At 38.0% G+C, this 14,806-nt stretch overlaps 1 protein-coding gene across 20 annotated transcripts in view; it reads right to left on the reverse strand.

Moving 5' to 3' along the window:
- Positions 1-14,806, reverse strand: part of ZDBF2 (zinc finger DBF-type containing 2) — a 38,559-nt gene that overhangs the window by 11,829 nt on the left and 11,924 nt on the right. For 17 of the 20 annotated variants that reach the window (XM_050750778.1, XM_050750767.1, XM_050750783.1 and 14 more), the window contains one exon: positions 5,560-5,687. In XM_050750778.1, the coding sequence (XP_050606735.1) occupies positions 5,560-5,687 (128 nt within the window). Of the gene's footprint in view, positions 1-5,559; positions 5,688-10,734; positions 10,871-14,806 lie in introns of all 20 variants that reach the window. The other 3 variants (XM_050750780.1, XM_050750781.1, XM_050750782.1) reach the window with 3 other exon arrangements.

Consider the following 14,806-nt stretch of genomic DNA (forward strand, 5'->3'; position numbering starts at 1 on the left):
AACTGTTTATAAAAACAGCCTATAAAAATTAAAAATAAACACCTAAAAATGTATTGAATTTTTCCAATTTGAGATGTCATTTGTCTAAGAGAACATGCACATGTGTCAGCCATATGCAATTTTATTTTAGCCTAAGTATTACTGTTACTATCTTTCCCATATAAATTGATTGCCTTAATATTAATTTTGAATTTGGAAAATAAAAAAGTTAACCCAGCATCCAAAGTATTGTGATGCAGCAAAAAACAATCCTAATTTTTCATACTTCTCAACAATGACATTGCAGTGCAACAACCACTTTACTCTAGTTCTTCAGAACCCTAGACTTCTTCATTTGTCTTAAGGACTACCACAACATTCTCAAAATAAAACCAAATTTGCAACATGTAGCTAAGAAAAGAAAGAAAAGGGAGAAAAGAAAAGAAGGTAGAATCATAAAATCATACAGTTTGTAAAATCCCAAGAAGGTCATGAACTGCCATCTGGATGCTTTGATCTGCATCTGTATTTGTGTGTGTATAATATGTTTAACAATTAAATCATAATCCACATTTAACACATCATTTGTAACTACACAACAAAAAAAAGCTCTCTAAAAAGCTAACCATTAAAGATTAAAAACCACTCTTTTGGCCAGGTGTGGTGGTTCATGCCTGTAATCCCCTCACTTTGGAAGACTCAAGTGAGAAGATCACTTGAGGCCAAGAGTTCGAGAACAGCCTTGGCAACATGAGATCCTGTTTCTACAAAAATTTTAAAAAATAAGCCAGGCATGGTGGTACATGCCTATAGTCCCAGATACTGGAGAGTTTGAGGCAGGTGGGTCACTTGAGCCCAGGACTTTGAGACTACAGTGAGCTATAATCACACGCTGCACTCCAGCCTGGGCCACAGAGTGAGACCTACAAACGAACAAAAAACAGCTAAACTCTTGAGCTAAAAAGAAAAACTCTTGCGCTAAAAAGAAAATATTTTTTAAATTATCTAAAAGAAATAAAAACTATGAGATATGGCCAAAATAAAAACATCATACTTTTAAATACTTCCATTAAGAAAAGAATTCATAAATACAACTGGGCATCCAATTTAAGATGAAAAAAATAACAACCAAATTGCCCCCATAAGAAGGTAGATGAGATATATTAAGAAAAGGAAAAAATTAATGAAGACAAAACAAAAATAAAGCAAGAGCTGACTTTCAGGAAAGCTAAAATAGAAAAATTTACAATGTCTAGACAAGAAGAGAACAGAAAAGAAATTTTTTTAAATCATAAATCCTGTAAGTTAGAAAGTTTATACATATATAATAAAATAATGTACTATTGGCATGTGATTTTTTTAAAATCAAGGAAACAAAATGATATGCAAAAAGATCTACATACACACATATACACAAATACAAGAACTCAGGTTATGACACAGGTGGTGACATTTTATATCAGCAGGGATAATGAGAGATACAAGAAGTCCTGCCTCACACCACATATAAAAAGAAACTCCAAGATGATTACAAGTATTTAAAACAAAAAACAAAGGCATGAAGAAAAAGGCATAAAAGAAGCCGTAAAGAAAAATTCTCCTTACATCTGATTAAATCAAAAATTTTAATTTCTGTATGATAAAGAATAACATATACAGTTAAAAGACAAACAACTGGGTTCCGAAAAAAAATCTGTAACACATTTAAAATACAAAGGATATTACTCATACTCAAATATTGCTTACAAAGCCAAAATATACAAATAACTCAATAGAAAAATGGGCAAAGTATATTAACAAACATATCATAGAATAAAATATGGCCAATCAATACACAAAAAAGTTCTACCTGAAAATAGATAATATGGGATTATCAGTATGTATATCTACACATTTTTGGCCCATTATTTTGGTAGGGAAAAAAGAAGCTGATAATCCCAGGGTTAGCAACAGTGACAGGAAATCGGCATTCTCTTATGCTGCTGGTGTGAGTATAAATTGGTATAGCCTTCTAGGAAGTGTCTAGCAAGGATTTCAAATGTCCATACACAATGTGAGCAACAAAATAAATAATAACTAGTAACAAATTAAAACCCATAGAATAAAAGAAATATCCATGAGTCTATAATGATATAAATAAATATTAAATACTTGAATAAATAAGTGAAAGAACAAGATCTTCTTTATGGTAGAATTTTGATTAAAGAATCATTAATGGCTGCACAAAATAAGTGGGCAAAAGTAAGATAAGAAACAGGGTATTTACTCAGTCTCAAAGTTCTCCCCCATACCGATCCTTATTAATTAGGAAAAACAGTAACTTCACAGTGGAGTAACTTGGCAGACAGTAGTACCTTAATCAAGTGGCTCAAGCTAACATCACCCAAATGATAGGGCAACATTATGTGTCTCCTGATTCCACACTGAGAAGGGCACAACATCGATTCTAAGATATTCGTGCCCAAAATGCATGACCAAAGTTTAATCATAAGAAAATATCAGACAGACAAAAATTGAAGGCTATCCCATAAATTAACTGGCCAGTACTCTATAAAGAAAGTATCATGGTCTTAAAAACAAAGAAAAACTGAGGAACGATTTAAGATAAAGGAAAACTAGGGAGATGCTGACAACAAAATGCAATGTGTGATTCTGGATTGGCTTCTGGTCCAAGAAATGGACATGAGTTAAGACAACCAACAAAATTTAAACAAGGTCTATAGATTAGCTGTTAGTATGGTATCAATGTAATTTCTTGGTTTCTGGGTTTTTGTGTTTTTAAAATTGGCTCCCTCTGAGCAGGGTTCAGGGAGATTTTGCTTTGGGTTTGTTTGTTTTGAGACGAAGTTTTGCTCTTGTTGCCCAGACTGGAGTGCAATGGCACAATCTCGACTCACCACAACCTCCACCTCCCGGGTTCAAGCAATTCTCCTGCCTCAGCCTCCTGAGTACCTGGGATTACAGGCATGCACCACCATGCCCAGCTAATTTTTTGTATTTTTAGTAGAGGCAGGGTTTCTCCATGTTGGTCAGGCTGGTCTCAAACTCCCAACCTCAGGTGATCCGCCCGCCTCGGCCTCCCAAAGTGGTGGTATTATAGGTGTGAGCCACTGCGTCCAGCTTGGGGCTTGTTTTTTTTAGAGGCCAGGACAGGCCTCACTTTGTTGCCCAGGCTGGATGCACCTATTCACGGGCTGCGGGGAGGTCAAAGTACACTGCAGCCTCCAACTCCCGTAGTCAAGTAATCCTCCTACTGCATTTGTAGTTTCCTGGTTTTTATCATTGTACTGTGGTTTTTTTTTTTTATCTTTTTTTTTAAGATGGAGTCTAGCTTTGTCACCCAGGCTGGAGTACAGTTCAAGGAACTATTCTACCTCAGCCTCCCGAGTAGCTGGGACTACAGGCATGTGCCAACATGCCTAGCAAATTTTTATATTCTTAGTAGAGACAGGGGTTTCACCATGTTGGCCAGGCTGGTCTTGAACTCCTGACCTCAAGCCATCAGCCCTCCTTGGCTTCCCAAAGTGCTGGGATTACAGGTGTGAGCCACCACTCCTGGCCCTCTGTGGTTATTTTGGATTTAATATTTGAGAAAGCCAGGGGAAGGTGATCCAAGAACTTCTTGTACCCGTTTTGCAACATTTTTGTAAGCCTGAAATTATTCCAAAAAGGAAAGTTAAAAAATAAAAAAAAAATTAAAAAAACATTTTTAAGGTCCATAAACTCTGACCCAGAACTTCAAATTCTAGCAAGATATAACATAGAAATAGTTGCATGTGGCCGCGCGCAGTAGCTCACGCCTGTAATCCCAGCACTCTGGGAGGGCGAGGTGGGCAGATTACCTGAGGTCGGGAGTTTGAGACCAGCCTGGCCAACATGGTGAAACCCATCTCTACTAAAAATACACAAATTAGCCAGGCATGGTGGCACATGCCTGTAATCCCAGCTACTCGGGAGGCTGAGGCAGAAGAATTGCTTGAGTCCGGGAGATGGAGGTTGCAATGACCCAAGACCATGCCATAGCACTCCAACCTGGCCAACAGAGTGAGACTCTGTCTCAAAAAAACAAAACAAAACAAAAAAGAAACAGTTTCATGTAAAAACATGTTTGCTGAAGCACTGCTCATGAGAGTTATACAATGGAGCTGGGCACGGTGACTCATGCCTGTAATCCCAGCACTTTGGGAAGCCAAGGCGGGCAGATCATCTGAGGTCAGGAGTTCAAGACCAGCCTGGCCAACATGGCAAAACCCAGTCTCTACTAAACATACAAAAAAATTAGCCAGGCGTGGTGATGTGTGCCTCTAATCCCAGCTACTCGGGAGACTGAGGCAGGAAGAATTGCTTGAATCAGGAAGGCGGAGGTTGCAGTGAGCTGAGATCGTGACAGAGCAAGACTCCGTCTCAAAAAAAAAACAAAAAAACTGGAAATTTATACTGACCCCAGGATAGGCTAATTCTATCTTCCCATCAGCTAAGAAATCATCTTGTTTTCCTCTAACTTTTCCCCATTAAAATATTTTTGCCATTTCTAAGGTCTATGTTAGTGATCTGCAAGGCAAAGAAGTTGATCTCTTTTTCTACTAATTGGTGCACATCTCAGTTAATTCTGCACAGATGTGCTAATGATCTATTTTTACCTTATCTTGTACAGCTGGAGCTAAAAACTTACCACAGTATTTAATCTGATTTTCTACCAATGTTTTTCTTTAACATAGGGCATTAACTCTTAAATGTTATCAAAATAATTACTTTTATTAAAAACAACTAAAACAAATGGATACAAGAAAAGCTATCAAAATAAAGACAGATTATTTAAAAACCCAATTCTTTTTGATATCTCTTTTACTCAGAATTAGCAAAGAGTTCTATTAATGTGGAACTGACTCAGTTTTGACTTGATTGTCCTTACTCTGCTTTTGTCATCAGATTTTCTGTTGCTAACCTTCCAAAAACTATTTTGCAGGTGCGGTGGCTCACACCTGTAATCTCAGCACTTTGGGAGGCCAAGCTGGGTGGATCACCTGAGGTCGGGAGTTCCAGACCAGCCTGACCAACATGGGGAAACCTCGCCTCTAATAAAAATACAAAAAATTAGCCAGGCGTGGTGGCGCATGCCTGTAATCCCAGCTACTCGGGAGGCTGAGGCAGGAGAATCGCTTGAACCTGGGAGGTGGAGGTTGCGGTGAGCTGAGATCATGCCATTGCACTCTACCCTGGGCAACAAGAGCGAAACTCCACCTCAGAAAAAACAAACAAACAAACAGATAAAAACTATTTCTTCCTCCTTTTCCCCCTGCTTAATCCTATAACATACTTATAAAACATCTTAATGATATACAATTATTTATTAGCCTAAGACTTTTATTTAGGAAAAAAACATAATGTAGTCCATATCTTCTATAGTGAAATTTCTTACTTAAGCTAAGAAAAATTTAAAATTGCAAATGAAAGTTACTAAAATTTCACTTTATATTCCTTGATTCAAAGATTCACTTAAAGTATTGATTGGGACATGAACACAAACACCCACTGTAACATATAACTACGTATAAATATTATTCCAATCAACTACTTTACCTGCTCTCTTGACAGTGATATGGGTGGTGCTGCAGTACATCCTGTAAGAAACGCTCCATCAAACTGCTGGTACATATTTGACGTCTACTCTGTCTGGTCAAACTCCTGTGCTGAGCACTGAACAAATGCTATAAAGAAAAAAGAAATGGAATATTTTTAAATGGATAGTATTTAGTAGTGAGAGTTTGACAAAATGGATTCATTTATATACTCCTGGTTAAATTATGAACTGACAACTTTTCTATAAAGCAATTCTGAAATTTGCATCTAAAAACCATAAAACTACTTTCCCTTAGGTAAAATAATGACATTTCCCTAAGTATAGCCTAAGGAAATAGTCTTAAAGGTAAATGATTCATGCAAAAAAGATACCATTATCATAGTATAACAAAAAACTGGAAACCTCCTAAGTTTCTAACAGTAAAAGACTTCAGTTATAATAGGCTCTAAGATGTAATACTACGCAGCTATCTAAAATAATACAAAGAATTTTTAATAACATGGGGAAACGTTACATATTAAGAAAAAATGAGTGTGGTAGTGTGGCCAAGCGGTCTAAGGTGCTGGATTTAGAAAAAAATGAGGAATGCAAAAACTACATGTATGGTTTCATGTCAAACTACAGTTTAAAAACATACAGACAAGTAAATGGAAGAAATTACAGTAGTCCCCTATTATCCTCAGGGGATTTGTTCCAAGACCCCCCAGTGGATGCCTGAAACGGTGGATAGTACCAAACCTATATATGTTTTTCCTTACGTACCTATGATAAAGATTAATTTATAAACTAGACACAGTAAGGGATTAACGACAATAACTGATAATGAAACAAAACAATTATAACAATACACTGTAATAAAAGTAAAATAAGGGTTACTTGAACACAAGCACCATGATATCCAACAGTTGATCTAATAACCAAGACAGTTACTGAGTGACTAATGGGCAGATGGTATATACAGCAGGAATATGCTGGACAAATGGATGATTCATATTCTGAGTGGGACAATGAGTAACAGCAAAGGATTTCATCAAGCTACTCAGAATGACGTGCAATTTATTTGCCCATTTATTTCTGGAATTTTCCATATAATATTTTCCAGTCATGTTTGGCTGTAACTGAAACCAACGACAGATAAGGGGGGACTAGTGTGTATGTATACCAAACCTTACTAGTACAGATGTCAGTGTGGTGCAGTTATGGGTAATTTTTCAATTTTTCTTATAAATTCTTATCTTTTTCAATGAGTAAATGTTTTTTAAAATGAAAATCTGTTAAGAGAGAGAACAGGGTTGGATTATTGTATTAAAAGAGGTCAAAGATTAACTGACAAAAAAGGCCCCTTTATTTTCTTGCAGAAATTAAAAATCCTAACTTGAACACAAAATTAAAATAAATACACTAAATTTTTCAGACTTGTAATTCTCTCTACAGTTAGAAAGATTCTTTCTTTACTAATATTATTTAGTGGACTAGCAAGCAGAATGGGAAAAAGTCTACCTATGGAGCACCTATGATGTACCAAACACAGTGCTATTCCATTTACACAGTAATCTTCACTGACTTTTCACTAAGAATATTGTCCCCATTTAGCATGAAAAGACTAAGGTACAAAAAATTAAGAGTAAACTGGGCTGGGCACAGTGGCTCAGGCCTGTAATCCCAGCACTTTGGGAGGCTGCGGTGGGCAGATCACCTGAGGTCAGTTTAAGACCAGCCTGGCCAACAAGGCGAAACCCCGTCTCTAGTGAACAAAAAAAAAATTACCCAGGCATGGTGGTGCTGCGTGCCTAGTCCTAGCTACTGGGGAGGCTCAGGCAGGAGAACTGCTTGAACCCTGGAGGCGGAGGTTGCAGTGAGCTGAGACTGCATCACTGCACTCCAACCTGGGTGACAGAGGGAGATTCTGTCTCAAACAACAACAACAAAAAAAACAGAAAAGAAAAGAAAAAAAAAAAAAGAATTAGAGTAAACTGCCCAAAGTTTTATACTGAGCAAACAGCAAGGCCAGGATTTTAATAACTCCAAAGCTTATCCTCTTTCTTTGTATCATGCTAGGAAATGGCATATTTCTAACATGTTATTTATAATTTAATAGTGCATTTTAATTTAACAATACTTAGAAAAGGTATTTTAAAATATCCCGGTAAAGGTGTTAAAGAACTTAAATCAGGTTGCTAACTCCTGACCACTGTTACAACTCTTGGCATTATCTTCTTCCATGTTGACTTCAGAGGTCCATGCTAGCTAGTGCTCCTAGCCCCAGGAACAATCTACATTATGACACTTTCAAAATCCTGCTACAAAACTCTCCACTGTCCAGGACCCATCACCAGAGTTAGAATGCCTGGTGGTTAAAGGGGACAAATGCACAAGGAAACAAGTAAATATTCAGTTAAAATCCAACCATACTGAATAAAGAATATGTGGTACATATACATCATGGAATGCTACATAGCCATAAAAAATGAGATGGTGTCATTTGCAGCAACATGGATGCAGCTGGAGGCCATCATCCTAAGCAAATTTACACAGGAACAGAAAACCAAATACCGCATGTTCTCACTTTTAAGTGGGAGCTAAACATTAGGTACATGTGGACATAAAGATGGGAATAAAAGGCACTGGGAGATACTGGGTCAGGAGAGACAGGGCAGGGGGCAAGGGCTGAAAAACTACCTATCAGGTACTATGCTCACTACCTGAATGATGGAATCATTTGTAACCCAAACCTCAGCATCACACAATATACCCACGTAACAAGCCTGGACATGTGTCCCCCCGAATCTAAAATAAAAGTTGAAATTACAAAAATAAATAATAAAATCCAACCTTGTCCTCTCTCTGCCAAGGCAAAAAGAAAAAAGAAATGTGAATAGAAAACTTCATTTACACCCCATAAGGTGTCAGTTCCTTTAGATTTTTTGAATTGATGTATAACATACATAAAGTACACAAATCATATGCATACAGCTCAATCAACTATCACAAAGTAGACACATCCTTACCATCTATCCATGAAAAGTTGACAAGCATCCAGAAATCCCTGTAATGTCCCATCCCAATCTAATATCCCTTCCCTTTTCCCCAAAAGTAACTATTACCTAACTTTTAATACTATAGTTTTGAAATTTTCTGAAATGTATATAAATGGAGTCATATAATATGTATGCTTTTGCATTCAGCTTATTTTACTCAAATTATATATGTGACATTCATCCATATTAGCTGAATCTGTTCATCTTCTTTTCTGCATAATATTTCATTGTATGAATATGCCATATTTCATTCATTCATTCTACTCTTGACGGACAATTGTGTTGTTTCCAGCTTTTGGCTATTACTAATAATGCTGTGAAGAACCTTCTTGTATGTGTCTTTTGGTGCCAATGTGCATGTATTTTTGTTGAGTACATTAATAGGAGTGAAACTTCTGGGTCATAAAAATTTGCGCACGCTCAGCTTTAGTACTCACTATCGACCAGTCTTCCAAAGTGGCTGTACCAATGTATATTCCTACCAGCAGTATTCCTAGCTCCTCATCAACACTTGGTATTGTCAGTCTGTTTCATTTTAGCAATTATAAGGATGTTTATTGTTATATCACTGTGGCCTTAATCTGTAATTTTTGTGATAGCTTTTCATATTTACTGGCCATCTGGATATCCTCTTTTATGTTGGGTCTGTTAAGTCTCTCTATTTTTCAAATGGATGTTCTGTCTCTTCCTTATGGATGTGTAGAAATTCCTTATTCTGGACACCAGTTCTTTGCTCAATTATATGTGTTTCGAGTACCATCTTCCTCTCTGGAGCTTCTTTTCACTTTCTTAAACATCTTCCATTGTTTCTTAACTTTACTGCAGTCCAGAGTTTTTCTTTTTTTGTCAGTGGTTTTTGTGGCCAGAAATCTCTCTTTACCATCAAAGTCCTAGAGATTTTCTCCTGTTTCTAGAAGCTTTACTATTTTGGCTACAACATTTATGTCTATAGTCTACTTCTAACTGATTTTTATATGCAGGGTGATTCGGCAATAAAGTTTCACTTTCCTCTCCATATGAATATTCAATTGACCCAGTATCACTTATTGAAGAAAGTTCTGTCCTCACTGCTGTGCAGCACCACCTTTGTTACAAATCAGACGTCCATATATGTGTCTGTTTCTGGAATTCCTGGTTTGTTTCCATGGTCTAACTCTGCAGCAAGACTATATTATTTTAAAGACTAAAGTTTCATAAGTTTTAGTATCTAATAGAGGACATCTATTCACTTTGTTCTTAAGATTATCCTAGTTCTTCTGGAGCCTTTTACTTTCCCACATTTATTTTTGGAATTGGCTTTTCATTAAAAAAATAATTCTCTGAGATTTTGATTGAAATTACATTGGATAAATATAACAATCTAGGCACAAATGACATGTTTACAATATTGATTCTTCAATCCATGAACGTGAAAATTTCTTTCAATGTTTATAGTTTCTAGTTTAAAGATCTCACATTTTCTCATGTTTATTCCCTAGATTTTGATGTTCTTTGACGCTATTGTAATTTTTTTATCTCATTTTCTACATGGTATCTGTATATAAAAATAGTTTCTTTTTACATTGGTCTAACCACCTTTTTTAACTCACTTATTGATTCTAATGGTTTACCTAGATATCTTTTGAGTTTTTATGGCCACATGTTGTGTATAAATAATAGTTTTATTTCTTCTTATCCAGTCTTTATCATTTTTATTTTTCTTTCCTTATTTCCTTGAGTAGGACCTCTGACAAAATATTGAATACAGTTGTAATTCAAGCATCAAATCTATTTTCACTTAATATATTATTGATAGAGTTGTATTTAACTTTTTCTTTTTCAGTCTGTTATTCTTGCCTATACAATTATCCCTTTTCCTCTCCTTTCTTGTCTTCTTGTGGACTACATTTCATCATTTCAATTTTTCCCTTTCTGTTAACTCTGTAGTTAGTTATAGACTTTTCATAGTCTATTTTGGTAAGAGATTACAATGAGCAACCCTGAACTGTCAATGTCTAAAATTACTTGTTACTTTTATTCTCTTTATAAACAATGCAAAGTCCTTAGAAATTAACATTATTTACTCCCCTCCCAATTTATATGCCATTGTTGTTCATCCCACAAGACAGAATTCACTTAGATTGCCTACATATTTACCTTTCCACTGTTCTTCATTACTTCCTGTATCTCTGAGCTTCCATCGGGAATCATTTTCCTTCTGCCTGAAGAACTCCTTTTTAGTTTTTCCTTTAGTGAGAGTCTGCTGGTGACAAATTCCCTTAATTTTTATTTCCTGAAAATAGTTTTATTTCACCTTCCTTATTAAAAGATATACGTATTGAGTAGAGAATTCTAGGCGCAGTTGTTTTCTTTCTTTTGGCTTCCATTGTTTCTGTTAAGTACTTCACTAGATATGGGCCCCATATTACTTCACTGCTTTTATAGTTCTCCAAAGCCTTGAAATACAAGGCTGCAAACATCCTCAACAAAATATTATTAATAGCAAACCAAATCCAGCAACATATAAAAAGGATTATATACCATGACCAAGCGGGATTTAGCCCACAAATGCAAGATTAGTTTAACATCTGAAAACCAACCAATCTAACTGCTATAGGTTGAACTGCATCCCCCCCAAAATTCACATGTTGAGGTTCTAACCCCTAATGTGACTGTATTTGGAAACAGGGCTTTTAGGAGGTAATTTAGGTTAAATGAAGTCATAACAGTAGCGACATCATTCAATAGGATTGGTGGCCTTATAAAATAGGAAGAGAAATTGCCCTCTCCCTCTGCTACAGAAGGACACAGTAAGAAGGGCTGTTAGGAATTGGTCCATGGCCTGCTAGGAACTGGGCCACACAGCAGGAGGTAAGCGGCAGGCAAGCAAGCGCTACTACCTGAGCTCCACCTCCTGTCAGATCAGTGGAGACATTAGATTCTCATAGGAGCATAAACTCTATTGTGAACTGTGCATGCAAGGGATCTAGGTTGCGTGCTCCTTATGAGAATCTAATGCCTGATGATCTGAGGTGGAACAGTTAAATCCCAAAACCACACCTCCACCCTGTCTGTGGAAAAATTGTCTTCCACGAAACTGGTCCCTGGTGCCAAAAAGGCTGGGGACTGCTGATTTAAGTTAACTAGTCTATGGTATTTTATTATGGCAGCCTGAGCTGACAAATACTGTAATATATTATATTAATAGACTAAAGGAAAAAAACGCATACTTATCTAATAGTTGCAGAAAAGCGTTTGACAAAAGCCTATACCCTTTCATGATTAAACACTTATCAAATTAGGAATAGAAGGCTAAAACCCACAACTAACATCAAACTTAATGACGAAAGACTGAAAGTTTTCTCCCAAGATTCAAAACAAAACAAGGATATCCATTCTCACTACCGTAATTTAACACTCATCATACTAGAAATTCTAGCAAGAGCAATTAGGCAAGAAAAAGAAATAATGGCATCCAGATTGGGGAAAAAAGCAGTAAAACTATTTGGAAAGGACATAATCTAGTATATAGAAAATCCTAAGGAATCGACAAAAAAACAATTAGCACTAATAAACAAGGTCAGCAAGGTTGTATGACACAAGATCAATATTTAAAAATCTATTGAAGCTCTCCATACACTCCCAACAAACAATCCAAAATGAACTTAAGAAAACTATTCCATTTACAATAGCATCAAAATGAATAAAATGCTTAGGAATAAATTTAGCATAAGAAGTGTAAAACTTGTACACTGAAAATTACAAAACACTGTTGAAAGATTTTAAATCTCTCCGTAAATGGAAATACATACCTCTAATTCATGGACTGGAAGACTTAATATTAAGATGTATATTCCCCATGAATGTATCTACAGATTCAACACAATCCCTATCAGAATTCCAGCTGCTTTTCTGCAGAAACTAACAAGGTAATCTTTAAATTCATATGGAAATACAAGGAACCAAGAATAGCCAAAACAATCTTGAAAAAGAGGAACAAAGTTGGAGGACTCAAATGTCATGATTCCAAATTTTACTACAAAGCTGCAGTAATCAAGACTATGTGGTGCTGGCATCAGAGCAGATATATAGATAAATAAAATGGAATTGAAAGTCTAGAGGTAAACCTTATATTTATGGTCAACTGATTTTCAACAAGGATGTCAAGGCAATTGAATCAGGAAAGGATAGTCTTCAACAAATGGTGCTGGTACTACTGTACATCACATGCAAAAGAATAAACTTGGAAAAAGATGGCCAGCACAATGAACAAACCACTATATCTTAACAAAAACAACTTAAGAAGGGCAATGGAGTGCATCAGAGGAGAAACAGAAACCAGGGTGAGCAAAGAACTCAGAATGGCAACACAGAAAGCAGAAGGGAATGCCAGGCCTCCAGCACCCGATTCCCAACCGGGATCAGCGGGGAACCAGGAAGAACTTCTCCCTATAGCAAGGAGGCAAGCAAGAGGATTCCAACAATCAACCCCCATTAATACCTTGTACACCTACAGACCTCACCCCTGCAGTCCTCACAAGGACGAAGACCAGCTGAAGGAGCTATCTGGAGTCTACACCACTGTGTTCCCCTGAAAGAAGAAGCCAATACTGTGCCCTGGCCCCTGTAAACTATTTGGAAAGGACATGTGGCTACACCACCTTGCAAGTGGAACTATGGCTGAAACGTGTTTTGCTCCAAGGGCAAGCAGCCATGGCTCCCTTTCATCCCTGAGGCTAAGCCACTGCTGAATCATCCCAGCCCAGTGGCCTGACATCCCCAGGCCAAGATACAAACAGTAGTTAAATCCTTCCTCATAGAATCAAGAAGAAATGAAGCCACTTCACCCACCTCTGCTCTCACCCCATCAGGCTGGAGCTAAAGTGGTACCCTGCCTCCCAGGAAAATAGTACCTTTGTGGCTCAAAGCAGTCACGCGTCCCCAGTGCCTAGGTTGAAGTAGCATCCTGAATTGCAGGAAACTGCCTTAGATATTTAGAGTAGTCACACAACCCAGTACCTAAGCTGAAGTGGCACCCAGAGAAATGGCCGCCCGGAACAGTCACGCCACTGTCCCCGATCCCCTCCCAAACCTGAACTGAAGCAGCACATGCCCCCCTGGGAAATGGTGTCCTGGCCAAGCTGAGCAGCTGTGTACCCCAGGGCTGAGTACCTCATGTCCCAGGGAAAGAGAGCAGTGGCTAAGCTTAGACACCTCATCCTACTAGCCAAACAACTCTAGTACTCTGCTTTCCTAGACCAGACTAGACCCCTAGAGTCTGAGCTGCTGAGACATGCCTTTACCTGGGGAATGGAGTCACTGTACTGTTCCCTGCCCTACCCAGGGTCCAAACAATAGCTATGTATCTGCTGCTGCTGAGTCCTACCATTCCAGTGTCTAGAGTCATTACTACACAATGCCTCATCCCCTGAGACCTAAGTTGCCACTGAGCTCTACTGGCTCACGTTTCTGAACTGCAGCCACACCCTGTTCCCCAGGATCAAACCTCCAGAGCAACTATTTTTCCCTGGAGTCAGGTCAGTGCTGTGCCCTGCCCTTCAGGGGTAGAAATCTCAGCTACAACCTGGGCCCCAGCTACTAGGGGGTGCCTAAAAGTGACAGGTCCTGGCTCTGTGGGCAACCTACATCCAACCCCACCAAAAAGCAAATCTGTACCCCAAGATTCAGGTGCAACAATAGGTTCATAAGCCTATGAGCCTAGGACCCTGGTCCCACAGCCACTCCAAACACCTGCAACTGGAACACAGTGCTACTAAAGCTGCTTACAGGCCGTATCAGACCTAACACCAAGAGGAATCTACTCAGCTAAGTCTCCCCATTGGTGGATCCCAGAAGCCCTTGACATCAAGGACATTCAGCCTATGCTGCTGCCACCGCCACAGACTTCTACAGTGTAGGCCACTGAGGTGCCCACAGTTATTGCTGATGGTGAACACAGCTGAAGAAACAGAATGAAGACTATATACCACTGCATCTATCTGGCAACAGAGTAACCACACTCTCCCAAGTAGCACATTAAAGCCCAGCTGCAGGTGAAAGTTATTCAATATGAAAGCCACTCCAGAAAGTATGGAAGAAGTGACTATTCCACCAGATGCAGACACATCAATGCAGGGATATAAGAAACATAAAAAAGCAAAGAAATATAACACCACCAAAGGAACATAACTTTCTCATTTAAAAAAAAAAAAAAAAAAACCAATGAAAA

Source organism: Macaca thibetana, chromosome 12, assembly GCF_024542745.1.
Source record: "Macaca thibetana thibetana isolate TM-01 chromosome 12, ASM2454274v1, whole genome shotgun sequence".
NCBI lineage: Eukaryota > Metazoa > Chordata > Mammalia > Primates > Cercopithecidae > Macaca > Macaca thibetana.